The 21,425-nt window shown below is 31.4% G+C and overlaps 1 protein-coding gene across 1 annotated transcript in view; it reads right to left on the reverse strand.

Moving 5' to 3' along the window:
* Nucleotides 1-21,425, reverse strand: part of LOC139484875 (heat shock 70 kDa protein 12A-like) — a 44,565-nt gene that overhangs the window by 10,556 nt on the left and 12,584 nt on the right. The window contains exons 5-6 of the mRNA XM_071268894.1: nucleotides 21,039-21,158; nucleotides 20,368-20,664 (exon numbers count right to left, since the gene is read on the reverse strand). Coding sequence (XP_071124995.1) covers nucleotides 20,368-20,664; nucleotides 21,039-21,158 — 417 coding nt within the window. The remainder of the gene's footprint in view (nucleotides 1-20,367; nucleotides 20,665-21,038; nucleotides 21,159-21,425) is intronic.

Genomic DNA, 21,425 nt, shown 5'->3' on the forward strand with positions numbered 1-21,425 from the left:
ATAATAATATCAACTGACAAACATAAATAAGAATATAAACATCAATGTAATTTTTTTGTTTGTTGCAATAAAGGTACTAAATGATTTTCCTGCAATTTTTTTTTTACTTATAAACAGTTTTTTTTTAAATATGTAAATTTCACCAATTTTTAGTGTATTCTTTAATATCTTATTTCAAAAGTTTTTATATCTCTTTGCAAAAGCTTTAATTTTATATAAAAAGTATAAGGAAGCAAACATATATGATCTAATTACATCCTCTGAAAATTTCACAACAATTGCTTCAGTCAATTCTAAGTTTTCTTCATTTAAAAAATACAAACATGTGTTTTTTATCCTTTTGTTACACTCCTGACATATTTTTTCAGTAACTGTAAGACTGTTTTTTAATAGAATGTTTAGAAAATCAGTAATGATATCTATTTTAGATTTACAATCTCGCAAATAAATAAATTTATTAGATATTTGATTACATATTTTTTTAATTTCTGAGCAAAGAGCAAACTTTAACATGTTTAATGAGAATTACACTTTAATTTTTAAGAATCTTTGGTGAATAGTGTGCAGAAAAATCACTTTTACAAGACAGATCGGCTTTCTCATTACATTGTAAAGATGTTACAATTATGTTACATATTGAATTTTGTTATAGATAAGCTACATCAGAAACTTGTCAGGAGTGTAACAAATGTTACACTCCTGACCATAATTTATTGCTACCATATTTTAACCTGAAACTGACCTGAAATCATGTAGAGTCTTTATATTTCACATATTATTTTAGTGCAAATTAAGAACAGGTTAAAAAAAATTATATACTTCTTACATATTTACAAATTTTGCTAATTGTCTATTTAAAAAAAAAGATGGCTTTCCTTTAAACCTTGTTCAGTCTCTTGTTTGATACTATATATATGCTGTTTTTATGTCAGATAATGTGTTATGATAAGTTTGTTCGTAATACCAAAGATGGTAGCAGTATGTGCTCTGTATATTAAAAATTGTCCAAAAATGTACCCAAAAATGTCAGGAGTGTAACGCTTTAAAATGTTTAAGTGTAACATTCATGTTGTTTTTTATAGAAACAATGTTGTTATTATTGGTTTTCTTTTCTGGAATTTGAGTGTGAACACCATCTGTTGCATATTTTCAGTAACAAACATGCCATTATTATGGCCTTTATTGCTTGTTTATGCTCAATACTTGTATGTCAGGACTGTAATACATTTAAACAAGCTAGTTCAATTGCAATTTTAGTTCAAAAATTTCAAAAGTAATGATGTAGACTTGTATTCTGTGTTAAGCTGAGGTGTAGTAATGTCATTTTATAATAATTGTCAGCTTGTTTTTCTTCCAATAACTTACCTTTGCTTATAAGATTGAAATAAGGCATTTTTTTGTGTTACACTCCTGACATTGAATTATTGAGCATACAAAAGCAATGAAGGCCATAATAATGGCATGTTTGTTACTGATAAACTGTAACAGGTAATGTTCACTGAAATTCAAGAAAAAACAACAACTATAACAACATTGTTTCTAAAAAAAATACATCTTAACCCAATTGTTACACTCCTGACAGACCTGGGTAGTCCTCTTATTGTAACCATAATATTCCAGTAGTAGAACTTCAGGGTCAACTGGATGCACCTGTGCCAAGCTATGATACTAAACAAAAAAAATAAACCGTGCAAGATGTACAGAAACATGTTATTTCACCTACAAAGACATTTTCTGGCAGCATACTGACTTTTACTAACATTTTTTTTTTTACACAAACTTATTTGACTTACCTTCATGACCTTATGAGGCTCATAAAAATGTAAATATATGGAAGAATTTAACAAGAAATCATAGTCAAGATATAATAGTTGGATGAAAGATATTGTTTGGTATTGTATCTGCCCTTATTTATTCTATATCATCAATGGATGGACATGCTCTCTTCTAAATGTCACACTAAAAGCGTTACACTCCTGACATTTTGAGGTACAATTTTGGACAATATTTTTTAAACAGAGCACATTTGTCTTTGGTAGTTAGGACCAACTAATCATAATACATTATCTGACCTAAAAACATTACAGATATAGTATCATACAAGAGACTGACTAAGGTTTAAAGGAAAGGCATCATTTTTTTAGAAATAGCCCAGATCTGTTAATTGTGTCTTTTTGTGTAGGGATGTATAAATACCCGGCCACGTCCACTTGTATTTTTGTCCATCTGATGAGTTAAGCCTTTTTCAACTGATTTTTATAGTTTATTCTTATGTTGTACTGTTATACCACTGTCGCAGGTTAGGGGGAGGGTTGGGATCCCACTAACATGTTTAACCCCGCCACATTATTTACGATATGCCTGTCCCAAGTCAGGAGCCTGTAATTCAGTGGTTGTCGTCTGTTTATGTGTTGCATATTTGTTTTTCATTCATTTCTTTATATAAATAAGGCCGTTAGTTTTCTCGTTTGAATTGTTTTACATTGTCTTAGCGGGGTCTTTTACAGCTGACTATGCGGTATGGGCTTTGCTCATTGTTGAAGGCTGTACAGTGACGTTTAGTTGTTAATGTCTGAGTCATTTTGGTCTCTTGTGGACAGTTGTCTCATTGGCAATCATACCACATCTTCTTTTTTATATTTGTTCATTGTTAAGGCTGTAGGGTGACCTTGAGTTGTTAATTTCTGTTTCATTTGGTCTCTCATGGGGAGTTGTCCAATCATACTCCATCTTCTTTTTTTATATTGTCCTATGTACTATGAAAATAAAGTAAGATGAAACTTCTCAGTCAGACATATGCACCTAGTTGACCTTTTGCTAATTTGAAAACAAGAAAATAGAGAAACTGGCCAAAAAAACCTAAAAGGTAACATTAAGCAATGAACCATAAAAATGAGGTCAAGATTGAATAAAACATGCCAGTCTAGCATGTACATCCCTAAAAATTTTCATACAAAAAATATACTTGACATGTTGCATACAACATTTTTTGTACAATATTAGACCCGACCAAAACACAAAAACTTAACAATAACCACTGAACAATGTAAAATGAGGTCAGAGGATAGAAAACCAGATAAATTGACACAAATCACTGTGGTAAGACAAAATGTGCCATAATATTAGTCCAAATGATAATGAAGTCTTGCATGGCTATTCTGTTCTGTTCTGGTTTAGAAAATCCCTCCTTCTGGCTTCAAAGGAGCACTTCGCACAATGACGAATAAATGTTTATATATATATATATATACCTAAAAAGACATACTAAGTACGCCTCGTGAGATGAGTGTTGGTTACTGTCAAAGACCCTTACGCTTGCTTGGCGGAAGGTTTTTAATTGTGAATACGATTTCGTAGTCCATGAAGAGCAAAGCAAAGCTTCCTTGTCATGTATTCTACATGAATTCTACAGTATAGCAGGCATCCATGCATTTACATTTGCAACCACAAGCACATATAAAGCTACTAGGGTCCAATATAAATTAAGTTAGTGTCTAGCTATTTCAACTTTTTTCTTGGACGCCGTCATAGTAAAAAAAAATCCTTTCAAGGCGTAATAATTGTTTGTATTAAAAAAGAAGAAACCTAAATCTTACTTGTTAGTTGTTACGGGCTAACAAAAAGGATTTTTTAAAAGTTGGTTATACATACAATACAACATAAACTCAAGAGCTTTTATCCAACATACATACATGTATATGACAAGCACAATACATAAAACATTAAGTTCATCACTGAGATAGTAGTCTCAGATAGAGGGAGACGGGGCCAACCAAAACCATATTCAATCTGAATGTAGGACAGAAAGTCACAGGACAAAAAGTCACGGTCAACAAGTCACAGACAAAAAGTCACAATTCAGTTTAGAGATTATTTTTCTTTGTCAGAACAAGAAAACACTTTTTTTTGTATTTTTCTTCAAGTTTTATATAAGAAGCAACTTAGTAATTAAAATTTATTCAATAAATATCAATAATAATCAAATAATTGTTATGAAAACAAAATGTCAAAGTGGCTTGGTACTTAAATGGCTTCAATTTGCCAATAAATATGGCCCCATAAATATATCCTTTGCAAGATTAAAATATATATAATACATTTCAATTTATCATGTTTATCAAGCTTTATGAGCAATTTCCTTAAATTAAAAATGAATATATGTAATAAAAAGAAAATATTTCAAGATCTTTTTCATATATATTCAAACCATGGGCCAATTGTCAACAATTTGTTTGTGACTTTATGTCCTGTGACTTTTTGTCCTGCGACTTTCTGTCCATTTACCTTCAATCTAAATCAGTGAACTGAATTATTGTTTTTGCAATATTCCGGGTAACGAGTCGATATCTGTTATTAATCATGCAAATTGCGAGTCAACACTTACACACCTTTTTTTCAGAATGTCAGCTAAAAACAAAGAACCACTGGTGATAGGGGAGTGTAACCGATGAATTGATCCTGAATCAGATAAGATTTTCCAAGTATTACAGAGAACCTCTTTATTTGATCACACTCGCCTGGAGATTTAATAATAAGGCTACTAAAAACATTTTATTTCCCCATGTTCGCTGTTTTTCGCTATAATTATTAAGCTGAATAAAGCTATTTGAAAAATACATTAATTTGTGTTTTTTACTACTACAAGATATTTGAATAAAATGCTAATTACGCACCAGTTGCTGAGCAGAGAATGATTCTAAGCCAGGAACAGCATATAAAAAGTGTTAACAGTAAGAATAGAAATTCCCTGTAAAAAGGCAGTCAAATTTTAACAGAAATGTAACTTAATGATGTATATCAAGTTCCAACACCTCACCCAGCACCCTGGCCCAGCACACTGAGTTAGCAAACTAGTGTGTGTCAGTCTTATAATATAAATCTGCGTAAGTTCATATCGTTAGATTTATCGTTTGTTTGGATAGTTTTAGGATCGTTGTAAAATTATATATCTTAAACTTTGTTAAAATACTATCTTAAATTGTTCAATTCGTTATATTTCATAATTTTGTTAAAGTGTACTTTTTAAAGTGTTAAATTTTAAAGATATAAAAATGAATATATCTTAAACTTTGTTAAAATACTATCTTAAATTGTTCGATTCGTTATATTTCATAATTTTGTTAAAGTGTACTTTTTATAAAGTTTTAAATTTTAAAGATATAAAAATGAATATGTATATATATATATTCCATTTTGATTTGAAGAAGAAGAAAATCTGTTTGAACTGTAATGACATGGTCAGTCAACTGATTTGTTGCAAAGCTGATTACAGGTAATTATAACATACAGTAATTTTCCATTACGACAGGGCGTGTACTCTCCGGTGTGTATAACGTAAAGTTTTCTAGAGAACATCCTGTCTACGTGTAATACAGATCTCGGATACAGATTGATGACATTACACAACATTTCTTTTGTTAAATGTGCTTAGGTATCTCTGTGTCTATTCCCTATTTCAACACCACAAATTTTTCGAAGAAAGAAAATCAAAAAATCAATTATATTATGAAATAAAGAAGAAAAGTAGCAAATATTAACTTCAGTAACTATTAACTGCGCATTGAGTAAACAAATTTCAATATTGCATGAACCAACAAATGGAAGTTTTTAACGACCTTGACTGGCTATACAGCCCTTGCACAGTCGGTAATGAACCAACCCTTGACAAAACGTATACATATAGGCCTATGCAGAAGTGTTTAAAAAGACCAATTCCTATTGGTTATATTTCACACTAGGACCTTAGATAACTAGAACTAAGCAGTGGTTGATCCAGAAATTTTCATAAGTGGGGACCCATTGACTCGGCCTAAGAGGGGTCCCTGCCAGTCATGCTTCAGTGATTCCCTGTATAATCTCCCATTTTCCAAGATTAGTGGCTGGAACCTAAATCCGCCTCTGCTACTTGGGAAGTCATTTTGTCTGATACACACATATAAATACCTATTATGAACAAAATGCTTCAAATATATGCATAAATAATAATGGTACGTCTAAAAACCGTCAAGGGTCTCCTCGGTGCACGCAAGACATAAAAAGTCACTTAGGACATGTATTTTAGTGTTGAGGGTATTCATTCGATTCATAACTTATTTCATAATCTTGTAATTTTTGTTTTGATAAAATTTTAAACATAAATACATGTATTGAGACATATATTACATATTATATGTCTCTGATAAAATAAAACCAACTTTAAAGAAGTTATTTAAGTTTGAATCGGCTGTCACCTGTGTTTTGCATTGGGATGCCAAAACATTAATGGTATTTACAAAAATGCCAAAACCTGCAAATATATTTTAGGCAAAAAGAGACATTTATAAATCGATGATTTTTACACTAAACGTTTTTGTAATTTGTTATAGAAATATTAATAAGTACATGTACATAGTTTTATCAAGGATTTGTATAGTAACTATACACATCCTTGGTTTTATAAAGTCCTTCATTGCTTCAACCCCTTCACTGGGGTAAAGCTGATGACCGTAACTGCATTCACGGTCATCCCAAGATGTCGGATGAAAAATTAGGTCAGTTTCAGTATTGTCTGTTAAAGTGTTTCTATATCATTTTCTTTACAAATCATACATTGAAACGATGAATATTTATAAAAGAATCACTCGAAAATCACTAATTACTTCCGAGAAATGTACATGAAACGGGAAATTTGATTTGAAAAAATCTTTAAGATGACCGTAAATCATAATCAAAATATTTTCAAGATGACCGTAACATAAAACAAGGATGACCGTGATTGGTAAAAAGATGACCGTAACTTGTAAAGGATGACCGTAATTTTATAAAGACTGACTGTAATTTATATAGGACGACCGTAACTTTTATAGGATGACCATCAATTCTAAGAAATATCCGTATTGTATTCAAAGCTTTTTTGTTGAGTTTGTCGATCTCAATAAGGGCTCGGTTAGCGGATATAAATATGTTTCATAAATTTCTTTTTTTAAACTATAATATAATTGGCCATATTTAGGATTTATAACAATGATAGTAAATTGCATATTTCTCGTAAACAATGAAATATTTATTGATATCGACGTTAAAATTTTAACACAAATTGACAGCGATACGACGAAAATTTGAAGAAACATGAATGTGTCCCTAGTACACGGATGCCTCATCTACACTATCATTTTCTATGTTTAGTGGACTATGAAAATGGGATGAAACTGTAATTTGGCATTAGAATTAAAAAGATAATACCATAGGGAAAAAGTGTACTAAGTTTCAATTTTATTTAACTTGAAGCTGGACAAACGGACAAACAAACAGACGAACGGACGAACATACGCACAGACCAGAAAAACATAATGCCAATAAATGAAGCATTAAAAACATTATTATACATACGAATATTTGGTAATCGAGCCCATGTGTATGGTTCCAGAGGAAGCAGATTAAAATCTTAATTTGTCTTGATATATGCAGGCGGAAACACTTTTGAAATAGAACAAAAGAATCGCAGCTCTGTGTTTATCGAGAAAGCGATAAATGTTAACTGTAATGTTTGATATAGTAAATTAAGTAACAAAATTTTAAAAAAGTTAATAGAAACAAATAAAACGACAATTTTCTTATTTTAAAAACACCATTTGCATAAGTTTTCAATGTATCTATTACATAGTAATGCAAAACAATAAGATATCAAGTCGACGACATGGTTCTTATCGGGGCCTTTTATAGCTGACTATGCGGTATGGGCTTTGCTCATTCTTGAAGGCCTTACGGTTACCTATAGTTGTTAATGTTTGTGTCATTTTGGTCTTTTCTGGATAGTTGTCTCATTGGCAATAATACCACATCTTCTTTTTTTTTATATATAGTAACTATATGGATGTAGAAAATGCATAACCTCCGATTTTTTTTATCACGGACGGAGAACATACCATTCTTTAGTTCTGAAATTTTCGTGTCTGCCCTTCCATTATGTGAATCAAGAAAAAATTTCCCAAAACAGGTAACGATTGTATCGAAAAGAGAAAAATCGAGTGTACCTTTTTATGTTAGGGCATGTTTGGGGTGTATATTTTGTCTTTAAAACGTACAAAGCAAAAGTATTTTATAAAGCATCTCGCTTCAGATTCTATCATTATTATATATCAAAGCTACAGGTTGACTTTATAACGTAAAAAAATGACAGTACGAAAATATGAAATATATGGGTAAAGTGAGATACCTATCTAATGAATCACAAAAACAGAGTAGGTGTGTTCGAATAGCTATTTTTTCTAAAAGTACTTGACGACAGTCTTTTAATTTGGATGATGAAAATGGATATCTTCGAAAAAATATGATTTTCTTGTGTGTGATAACTAGGGTTTATAATCTTCAACCACTGAAAATGTTTAGTCTGCCCTTCCACGAAATATTTAATTAGAATTTTTTTAAATGCTTAAGAATTTTCAAAAATTCCATCTGACATCCGAACAGACAATATTTTTAAGTTTTTTTCAATGCAGACAAGATCATTAACGAATGTTCATTAGCTAGTAGATACATTTGTTTTTTAAAATATAACTGACATATAACGATCGATCGAAATGGTGCTATGTGGATAAATTTATCAGTTTTCAAGAGCAAAATTGGCAGAGCGTCATCCCTACAATGGCTTCCATTTCTACGATTGTGAGCATGAACTGGCGTAATGGGGAGATAATTTTGAAGAAGTAGAATCCTGACTGTATGAATAACATTTCTGTATACAAATTGACAAAGTTCCGCCTTGTGATACGCTTTTCGTACAATACTATTTTAAGGATCTACTTTGCTGGAGCTCACCTTCACTAGTTTATTCGAATGATATTTTCAAATTATTTCTTTTATTTTATTTGCACGACAAAATGAAAGACGATATAATATCAATGGATGTACATGCAATTTTTTGGCATTTTTAAAAATGTGTATTTATTATATGTCATTAAAAGGAATCCCAGAAACAAAAAAAAAATCTTTTGTCGAGCAGTTGAAGGCTGTGCACCGCATTTTTTTCATTATGCTTGTAAGGTGTCATTTTATCGCGCTTTTGTAGCATGTTTTCCCGTCTTGTTCATTTGCATGTCTTTTGGCAAATTCATTTTGAAAATTAAACCCTCCACTGTAAAAAAGATACATATGGTAATCTTTGCATTTGAAGCAAGTCTTATTTTCTTCTACCTATAGGATAAAACTCTCATATTAATATGTGTATACCAACACGATTAATCATTTGATACAAAAAGATAGTTATATAAATACGGATATTTATTAGAATTGAGGGTCATCCTTTAAAAGTTACGGTCATCATTTACAAATTACGGTCATCTTAAAAGCAGTTACGGTCAGCCTTGTTATGAATCGCTGATTCTGTTACGGTCATCTCGATTGTGATTTACGGTCATCTTGGCGATTTTTTCAAATCAAATTTCCCGTTTCATGCACATTTCTCAGAAGTAATTAGTGATTTCCGAGTGATTCTTTTATAAATTTACATCGTTTCAATGTATGATTTGTAAAGAAAATGATATAGAAACACTTTAACAGACAATACAGAAACTGACCTAATTTTTAATCCGACATCTTGGGATGACCGTGAATGCAGTTACGGTCATCAGCTTTACCCCAGTGACCCCTTGGTGAAATTTAAATGGCGAGACGATAATTAATAAACTATCTATCAATCTATCGACATGCGCCGTTTTTTGGGATTTTAGAATACGTCACGGATGACCGATACCAATCATCATTTGAATTATGTCAATTGATCTTTAATGATTAGAACTGATTGGTGATGGCAGAGAATGTGTCTCTGTTGATGGTTATAAACACATAGAAGTAAACTTTACAAAAAAAGTTTACTTGGAAAAAAATATAAAATTATATGAATATGCTAAAAAAATAATTCTTTGGTATGTAATAATTGAAGACGTTTAGAAATATAAAAAATCTTCACATAGTTGGGAAATTTTCTATTCACGTAATATCATTTAAAAACGTTTAGAAATATAGATCTTTTTCGATGTACAATTTGGCCCGCTTGGAGATCTTATATTTTAATAATTGTTTGTCTACTTTCGTCTATTTATATTGCTGAAATTCTTTAATCAAGGATTTGTACAAGCCCTTGCTATAATATAATGAATCTCGTCCGCCAATATCACCATAATTACTTAAAGAACAGAAACAATCTTATCCTAAATAGTTTGCCATCTAACAATTCAAAAAGAAATTTTGAGTCGAAACTGAAGTACCAAATCTTTAAAAAGAATCACCTTTTGTTGTAACAGTATAGACGTCGAAAATTAAACTGTATATATATATATATATATGTATTCTTTTTTCAAAACTCCTGAAATAATTTAATATTATCTTTAGACAGCTTTCATATGCAAATCTTTTTAGAAGTATGTGAGCGTTTTACCCCCCCCCCTTTTTTTCCTTCTATAAAATTTATTTGTAAACGATTTTGTGTCTTAATTTGTGTTTGCTAATTAACTGGGGTTCATACTGTCAAAAGTCAAAAATGTCTCCTTGCGTATAAGTTATTGATAAAAAAAATATTTGAAGCCGCCAGAAGAATAAATCATTTCCTCAAGGACGTATATTAGACGTATATATGTTAGTTATACGTCCTTGATTTCCTGAACTTAAATACATTTATCTGTCAGTTAATAAAGACAATTTGCCTAAAACATTCTCTCATATATTTAATCAATTGTAAAATAATTAATTCAACGACTTTCTTTCACTTTTTACTTTTCTTCTTCAGTTTTTTTTTAACCCATTGCTCTGCATTTATTCGAAAAATAATTACTGATCACAATTTTTTCGAATGCTTTTTATCCTATTTTCGTATCGAACTTACATGTTTGCAGTTGAACGGAATTAAGTACATTTTTCAGGAATTTACAACTTAAATTTTCAGCAACAAAATTCCACACTTTTTTACTTGGATTTTTTTTTTCTGTTTTGAAGGCGCCACCAGTGACCCCGTAGAACACATAACCAACACCTCACATGGCGTATTCACGATGTTGAGGTATTGACATACAATCACATTTATCAATATACAGCAAGTAGGTAATTTGGTGTTGAATGCCAGTAGGTCAGAATTTGTTAATTGAATTTTACCTGTAAAAGGGTCACTAGCTGTCAAATTCAGGTTCATCGATTTAAATCAAATTCACATAACGTGTGGTGTTGAATTGTTTATTAAAATTCCACGCACAATCTTGGCTGATATGCATAAAACCATTATTTCATGAACCTGCATGAAATAATTATTTATATTGACTTATCACAGAACTAAAAAAATAAACCACCGAAAGTCCACATAAGAGGTTATTTAACAGAATAGAGAATAACGGGCAAAGAAAAAAAGGAATAAAGAATAGTGAAAGAAAGAGAATAATGGTAAAAAGTGTAAGTCATTAAAAATATAGCTTAAAAAAAAGAAGCCTCTTGCATCAATTTGAGGAATTTACCCAAGGTTAATTTTACGGCGGCTTATTTCATTTTGGATTAAAAATAAACACAATTGACAAGTTTCCTTCCCCTGCATTTTCGATCGCACATGTAAATAGCACGTTGGTCTCAAGTAAGACACTGATACATTACAACACTTGCCGTCAGTATTTCAAAATATTAATTGAGAAGGTATAGAAAATTAATGCACGAATACTATTATCCACCACAGGCTTAAATCGTTAGTCCGCAAACAACGAGGGTGATAAAAAACCCCAGCACTTTGAAAACAGCCACCGGCATGCTATGAATATTTGACAGCTTCCCAAATTAGTAACTATCAATTTCTACCCATAGAAAACTTTTGTCCTTCTTTATCAAAAATGAAATATGTTGATATTAATGGTATAAAGGTTAAATCAATTTATTCATATATATTTGACCGACTAGAATTAATTGGGGAATTTAAACCATTTTTTATTGTATAAGTGATAAAACTATTTATATCAGAACATATCAGGGTGATTGAAATGAGGAAAAGGGGGGGGGGGGGGGGGGGTGATCAGGTTTTTTTGGGGGAAGAAAGAAGGGAGGGTGAGTCCCTCAGGGGTAATTCCCACCCCCTTCAATTTGAGAATATGCTATTATCTTGTAAACGGTTTAGATCCCCACCCCTAAACCATATATATTCTTGAATGGGACAATAAAACGAATCAATTAAAATTAAAGGGAAGTCCCTGGGGGTCACCCCACCCAGATCAATTTGAGAATGTGTGTGCTTTTATCTTGTAAACGGTTTAGATCCCCACCCCTAAACCATATATATTCTTGAATGTGATTTTAAAACAAATCAATTAAAATTAAAGGTTAGTCCCTGGGGGTCACCCATCCCCGTTCAATTTGAGAATGTGCTTTTATCTTGTAAACGGTCCAGATCCCCACCCCTAAACCATATATATTATTGAATGGGACGATAAAACAAATCAATTAAAAGGAAGTCCCTGGGGGTCACCCCATCCCGTTCAATTTGAGAATGTGCTATTATCTTGTAAACGGTCAAGATCCCCACCCCTAAACCATATATATTCTTGTATGGAACAATAAAACACATCAAATGAAATATAGGGAGAGTCCATGGGGGGTCACCCCCACCCTCACATGTTTGAAAAACTTTTAAATGGTTGAGATCCCCAGTGGTTAAGTGAAAAAAATTCTGGATCACAGGGGGAGGATTCTAGGGGTTGGAAGTTCAACTTGGAACCCCCCCCCCCTTTTTTTTGGACAATCAATGCATTTGAATGGGAACATATAGTTGGAACCACCCCTCCTAAATCTTGGGTTGGGAAAAGGGAACCCCCTTTATAAAATGGCTGGATCCATCCAGGCATACCATCTAGTTAGCTATTAAGGCTTTAAAAATATGAAATAAATCAAACAAGGAAATTAACGGTGTAGGCAACTGTTTTGAATTTAAAAAAAAAGCCTTTATTAACAATGTTAAATTTTGTGTGCATTTATTTTTGCTTATTTTCAATAACAAATAAATAATGGACAGAATTGCGTGATTGATTATTGTAATTTACGAAAAATCTGCATACATGTTATAAAATGGGAAGTAGAAACTGGGAATTTGTCAAAAAGACAACAACACAACCAAAGAGCAGACAACGGACGAAGGTCACCTATGGGTCTTCAATGCAGTGAGGAAATTTTGGCACTGGTCTTCAGCTCATAAATATGTCTCAGAAATGAGAATGATATACAGCTCTCATTTGCATTAATAAAAATCTCACAATATGTTCTGAATATCAGAATATACAGTATTGCAAGATACTCTCATATTGTACACATTGAGCTGAGAAACTGTAAAATTAATCATGCTAATTTAACATTTAAGTCCTCGGAATCAATCTTAATATGCATACTGTTGTACAAAGGAATATAAGTATGCAAAAGACATATATATATATGGTCTTCAAAAATAAGAGTATCAACATGATCAATGCTATTAATTTATGACAAGATCTTAATCAAGTAATAATTTTGGTTTGTTTAAACATTTCGGAGGTTAGGCCAAAATTAAAAATATGTTTGTTTCCCCTCCCCCCACCCGGGTCAAAAATAAGCCCCTGGGTCAAAAAATTATTTTCCACAAAAAAATCGAAATTATTTTTTTCCTGAAAATAATTTGTTTCCATTTTTGGAAATTTAAGTGCTTGAAAGCAGAAGGATTGATAATCTAAATAAATACAATCAAATTGAGCACAAACAACTGATAAGTGGCCTGGACTGGACAAGTCAAACCATTCATGTGACCATGCTATGACAATCACATCCAGTTAAAAAAAAAAAAAAAAAAAGAACCTGCCTTCCTGGTCTGTTTACAAAGGGTAAACCGGGAGGGGAAACAGACATTCTTTTAAATGTGACCTTAGTATGACCTCCTTTTTTGTGATGATGTTTTCCTTTTAAACTTGGAAAAATTGTTTGTATCAACAAAAATAAAAACACAAAGTTAATCTAGAATTATGTTTTTAGTGGAAGAAGACGTCAAGTCTTCTGAAGACTTAAGGGGCCGACCATTTGCATTGAGTCTCCGTATGCCGCATTCATTTCGTGTATTACAATTTCAAAACAACTTAGATTCCTGACACCGATTTTTACACATGATTAGGCATCTGAATCATTTAATTTGTAAATTATGATTGTAAAACAATCACTATCGTAAATATGACCCTTTTATTTATGTAAATTATTAGATTTCATCTCATCCACATGAACGTTATTTGTTTACTTGTAACAGGATGTTTTAACTGTAGATATTTGTATTACGCATGCGTGAATTTGGTATCGGGACAACTCGCCCTGTTTAGAAGTTCGCCCTTGAAGTTACGAATTTTCAATCCTGCATACAAGAAGATTTTGTTTTTATATAAATAAAAGGATATATAAAGTGTTGTCATTATTCATGGTTTTCCTTTGTCATGTGAATTAGATGCCCTTCGTAACATACATGTGAACCTTCCGTTAAGGAGAAAAAACTCCCGTGTATGAAATTTTTCAGACGCCATATTTGATCATTTCTTACTACTGTACGGGTGTAATTGACACCTGTGTTAAATTTTACCTGAACATCAAAGAAGATGTATAATTATATGGCTTCACTTGACAGCTTGGGTGTCAAACATACTGGTAATCAACGATGTTTACCTCCGGCTAACTGCCGTTGTGTTATCAAAACGATGTGTATTGGGAATATTGAAATACTTTTTTGTTACTTCCCTTTGTTTTATCCTGTTTTCAGTTATTTTGCTTTTAAAAATGTAAATTGTAAAAAGACTATAAATGATTAATATTTTAATCAAATAATCATAAAAGGATGTTGATTAAATGAATTTAAATGATTTTGGACAAATAAAAAAATTAATATTTATAAATTATTTAGCAATCTAGACCTCCTTTCAAGGATTAAATTGAAGTTTATATCATAAATTTGTTGACAACTGAGTAGAAGTTAACTTACAATATGTGCAACTAGACTAATAAAAGGTCTAGTAGTTAGATTAATTCCTAGTAAAATCTTGAAATTTAAATTTGTAAATGTTAGTACATATTAGATTTTATTGTGTAAGCTAAGAAATAGCAAGACATTTTACACTGTTTTTAAGTCTTTTTTAATAAGCTTTCTACAAATATGACTTTCATAATGCTTAAAATCCATGCAGTACTAGTGTTAGTGTATGCTATTTTTTTAATTAATTTACGATGTTGCAAATATACATGTGGAGCTTATTTCTTTCTTATTTGTCTATACATTTACAAATGATAAGGAGATGGAGACATGAACAAAAATATATACAGATAAGATATATAAATATAATGATTCATTTGCAAGCAGTGAACAATCATTTGTCAAAAACAAAACAAAACAAGAAACAGATTCTTCTTATTATTTTATAGAGAGGCAATAAGGGAACTATAAACATTACAATTTGATGGAAATTTGAAGAAAAAACACAATTTCTACATCATTTGGTTACATTTACGACAAAATTTATGTCAATAAAAAAACATGATGTTTTGACCATTCAGTACTTAATAGATGCATAGTTCTTGGGGAAAAGTTTCATCAAATAATATGAATATAAATGACTTTTTTTGTGCTCATTTTTTACAGTGGGTTGTGATGATCTTCCAGTTAGGTTACCCTCATTTGGAGTGTTGTTCCCAACCTGTTAAAGGTCCATCTGCATAATTCAAAATTGGAAATTTCAACAAGCATCTAATATTCTTAATTTGGAAAATAAACCCTTGTCTGCTAGCTTCATGTATATTTTTTCTTCCGATTTAATATATAACTAGAATCATGCAACCAGACTTAAGGAAAAGGCATGTAAGTTCATCATACAAATATGACACTTTTTCTAGACAATCCAGATTTTGCAAAATACGTCGCTAAAAATTGTAACCTTTAAAATTGTTGTTGTGCAGTAAAAACCCATATGGGAACTTTCAAAAGTTGGCAGGTATGTAACAAGTCTTGCTATTTTAATGCTCCATTTATGGGCATTATGTTTTCTAGTCTGTCCGTCCGTCCTGCTTCTGGTTATAAAGTTTATGGTCGAGGTAGTTTTTGATGAAGTTGAAATCCAATCAACTTGAAACTTAGTACACATGTGTTCCTCTTGATATGATCTTCTTAATTACTGCCAAATTAAAGATTTTACCTAATTTTCATAGTCAACTGAACATAGAAAATGATTGTACGGATGGGAAATCCATGTACGTATGACCTTTTCTTGTTTGAAGAAAAAAAAAATACATTTTAAAGATAATAGAACAAAGCAGCCTGGGTAAGTGGGGCTGCTTTTATGGTTATTCAAGTTACCTTTTATTCACCTTCTTCCACTTCAGAGCTATCAGCTCTTTGATTATCATTTTGTTTTGTTTAGATCATGTAGCTTGTCAGCAAGATGAAAAGAAAAAAAAATAAGCAGCTCAAAAGTCAAAATGTGGATAAGCTGAGGTTCAAGGTCCTACTTTTGCGGATTTTCATATTTTGCATGAATGAATTTAAAGTTTATACCATGGACCGCAGAGAAAGAAAAAAAGACTTTTCAATTTTCCGGCTTCTGAAGGATAAATGTAAAACATCTTGTTTTTGGTAAGTTTTATTCTCTGCTTTAATAGTGTTAGTGTATTCATCTGTCCAGTCCTTCCTCTAAATTGTATCCTCTTTAATTTTTTGATGAGTGTTTGCCATGAATTTCAGTAAGTAGCCTGTGGATTTACATATATTAGTGGCAGATCCAGAAATTTTCATAAGTGGGGGCCCTCTGACTGACCTAAGAGGGGGCCCGCTCCAGTCATGCTTCAGTGATTCCTATATAAGCAACCAAATTTTATCCCAAAAAGGGGGGGCCCGGACCCCCTGCCCCCCCTCCCCCCTCCCCCTAAATCTGCCTCTGTATATATATACTCAAAATTTAGTACGAATATTAAGGGATTTTAGCATGACATCCTGTTGAATGCTTGTTAATCATGTTTATGTTCCAGACCATATGAGTATTTTGACTACGCGTACAGTCTGCCCAATTTTAAGAAGTTGGTCAAGTTTATTAGAAACAAATATACATTACAGATCAACATAACTGAAATCTTTAATAGATTAATACAAAAAGTTAAATTGCAGTAGAAATAAAAATACATGTTTGGTTGAGCTCTGGTATTAGACAGTACAAGTACCGGGTATACTCAAATGGTCTGATTGTATGAATATGGTCGGACTGTTAGAGTATACTTATATGTTTCGGACTGTAAACGTATGGTCCAAATACTTATACAGGCGGGGATCCAGAAGGGGGGGGGGGGGTTCCGGGGGTTGGAACCCCCCTCTTTTTTTTTGGCCGATCAATGCATTTGAATGGGAGCATATAGCTGGAACCCCCCCTTTTTAAAATGGCTGGATCCGCCCCTGCTTATATGGTCTGGAACATTTATACATGTCTTAAAATTAGTATCTGACAAACACATTGGTGTTTGTGAACTTGGTAATAAGTTATTTGATAGAAATATAATGTTTTCAGATTATAAAAATAAAAAATATCCCATATTTACTTTTAATAAAGAAGAAGATTATTGATGTATGTATAACTGTAAAATGAGACAGTAAGCCAACAACACAAAAAATAAGGATAAAACAATATATATTTTTTTTGTATCAATGTTATAATTTCCAATATGTCCGAAGATTTCAAGGTATTTTTACATTGAAATAAAGCACAAATTGAACTCTGTCAGATCTTCAAAAGCTTAAAGATATATTGTTTCTGTTGTCTGCATTTTGTATAATATATTGAAAATTCTAGTGAATAATGGAATATGTTATTATAATTGCCTAAAGTTTTAACATTGATCTTTATATATATGAAATATATAACTTGGGAAAATACCCAAATGTTATAAAGAAGAATAAATTAATTGATTGTTATATACCGGTAGTATTAAAATAGGAAGATGTGGTATATTGCTAATTTGACAACTCTCCATCAGAGACCAAAGGATGTAAGAGGTTAGCAACTGATGACACTGGACAACCTTTAACAATCAGTGAAATCCATGCAGCATAGCTATTTTTATTAAAAATCATATTATTGCTACTTGTATGCAAAAACATTTATATAATACTTCAGATTTTATTGGTTCTTTTTCAGAAGGATTGAAATTCATCACCTAGAATAAATGGAGGAAACATAGAAACAAGACCAGAATAAAATTCAAAGACAAAAGTTGGATCAGCTATTATTTTCATCACTCAGTCAATGATTTAAAGTTCTTTTAAATACCAAAAGATATTGAAACCACAATAATGTCAATGTTCTGTGCTGAATGACCAAAAAGTGGACTATAGGATCACACAATGCTGGATGATAAGAAACTATTAATGTTTTGTGTGGAGGGATATTGTGAAAAAAATAGATTTACTTAAATAGCTACTGTAAATTCAAGAATTATTGTGAGGGTTTATATTTGCAAAAATTGCAACACAGTTGTAAACGCAATAATTTAAACTCCCATTTAGAAATATTTTATATGAATTAAACTGATCTCAAAATCGTAAAAAATTAAAATCTCATTTTAGTCTTAAATGACAAAAATCCAATAATAAATGCACGCAATAATTTCTGAATTTACAGCACTAGTATGTTCAGCCTTATATTAGAGTTTTTCATTGATTTCAAATGGTAAATAATAGTGTTTCAAGAAAGTATTCTATAATTTATAAATAAACATATATTGATACTCACATTATCTACTTTGTTGTTTAAAGGTTTAGTTTTGAACAGTTATAGAACAATATGTTGAATTAACATTTCCAAAGAAAAAAGATATTCAATTAAAAAGATTCATCTTATAACAATTTACTACCAAATAGAATACATTGTAACATACACATTACTGTATATTTATATCTATATATTTATAATTTGAATCCCATGGGATTTTAATTTGTCCCATGGGATATTAAAAATCCCATGGGATAATTATAGTCCCATGGGATTTTTTTTGTCCCATGGGACAACAAATATCCCATGGGACTACAATTATCCCATGGGACAAAAAAAAATTTTGGTTAAATCCCATGGGATTTTGCCCTGTCTCATGGGATATTGAAAATCCCATGTTTTTATAAATCAAATAGCAAAATAAATATAATAGTAACAGTAGAAAACTAATGAAATTATTGAATCCCATGTAATTCCGCACATTTTGGTTATATACATGACACTGTAGCTCTTATTTGAGGCGGCGGCGGATTTGCAAATGAGTGTTTTGCAAATTTAAAGTGTCCAGTGTTAATACCTGTTTTAACAAATCACAAGTGCATGTTAAGATCCGACTAAATACCTATATCCAGATATCGTCAGGTAAATACGTTTCATGATTTCATGATTTGAAACGAATCGTGTGACAGATCACAAAACTCAATATTTGTCGTCGCATCTTGTCTCGCTCACTACTTTCGATGTTAATTGATTGGCTCAGTTTATGTTTTCTAACTTGGTGTTTATATTACTATCCTGGTATTTATGTTTTAATTGGTATCGTTATAATTCTGTTAGCTACTGTTGCTTATAATTTATGCAGGTTAATCATTTTTTTTTCCAAATTGCATAAATTTTATTTGATTGTACAATTTAGTGCAAATAAAAAAAACGTTAAATAGCAGTGTGTTTAGTTGTCAACACCCAGTATGTCATACCATGTATACCATTAGAGTACAAGAATTTATTAATAAATAAACTCATTATAGATATCAGGATTAAATTTTGTATTTACGTCAGACGCACGTTTCGTTTTCAAAGGACTCACCAATTTGTTTGTCTATATCTTTACATGGAAATGATTTTTTTATAAAGTACTGTGACTCAACAATCACAAAACAAAATATTCGTATAAAACACTTTTAAAATTAGTTTGCTGCCTCACGGCTGAATACACGTCTCCTTTTATTTCTGTATAAAATATATCATTATTGTAAAGAATAGAAAATGGTAACTACAGGTATTCTTCCGTTGGCAGTACAAACTCTGTGGAGTCCGTTTGTCTGTGCAGCATGTATAAAGTACTCTGAGTGAGTAAGTTAAATCTGATGTCTCGTGTAGAAGGAGCGGTGTTGAGAACGTCAATTTCTGTCCCTATCCAATATTCCCTAAATTTGAAGGGCAGTCGAAATTCCACTGCCCTTATCCCAGATTAGAAGACCTACCTTTTTTTTATGTATTGTACTCTGTTCTCAACCTGAACATGCATGAAATACTTACCACTGGACGTAAAGTAACCAACAATCAATCAATTGATAAATCATTCAAAGAACTTTTGTTTAAGAAAAGATTTTAAAAGACATACCTCTTGTTCATACAGCATCATCTTGAAATATTCGAAGTAGTAATATTCATTCAATTCCAAATTGTCAAGATTTCCATAGTAATTTGCTATTGCCTCATGACCAAAGCTATGGAATTCCTTGTTTGGTTTAAACAGTACACATGTTGGTGCTTTAAAAGTCAAACAGCTGCCGTCACTCCACATACTACATTGTATACGTGGGTTAACAGGATTATCATCGTAATCATACTGCTTACAATAGGCATAACCTGAGTATGTTGTCCCAAAATCTATGGCCGCTACAATACGATTGGGAACCTGCAAAATAATAAATGAATAAATAATAATAATAATAATAATAATAATAATAATAATAATAATAATAAAAAAAGTGATAACAATAAAAATAATAATAATGATATTTTATTATTATCGTAAGAATAATCTTCAATTGTTTATCTTATTTTCTGTGACGTTGTTTGCAAGATGAGGCGCTTAACCTGTACGAATCAGTATGTCCTAGCAACTTCGATCAAAGTTTAAATTAAAAAAAACAAATGATATATTCTTTAATATTTAAGTTCCTCTTTATTGGACTTATGTATTCCAGAGACAAACCTACCCTTGATACTAAAAGTACATTTTCTAAATAAATCTGAAGTTATCATAACTGCAACGAATTGTAAATTTACCTGATCAGAAACCCTTTTTTTGATTCCTTTGAATTGATCTACTGCGTCATCTATTCTGATGTCCATAAATGTCCAGCGTCCTTTCATTGCATCTTGTAACATGATCTTTAGTGATTCCACCTGTATGAATGGTCAAGTAGGAAATCGATAAGGGTTGGCACATGAAATGAGGGAATACATACGTTTTTGCCATTCATAAACGTTAGCATTATATTTTTGATAATTTCAACAAAAATCTAGTCTTTCAGCACATCTAGAAAAGTAATAATAAAATAAAAAAAATACACATATTTGAAATTTAAACTGGATCATCAATATCACAATAATAGTGGCATATATTTTAACATCCATATAATTTTACAATTAGAGTACTTCATCGATCGCTTT

Source organism: Mytilus edulis, chromosome 8 (genome assembly GCF_963676685.1).
Source record: "Mytilus edulis chromosome 8, xbMytEdul2.2, whole genome shotgun sequence".
Lineage (NCBI taxonomy): Eukaryota > Metazoa > Mollusca > Bivalvia > Mytilida > Mytilidae > Mytilus > Mytilus edulis.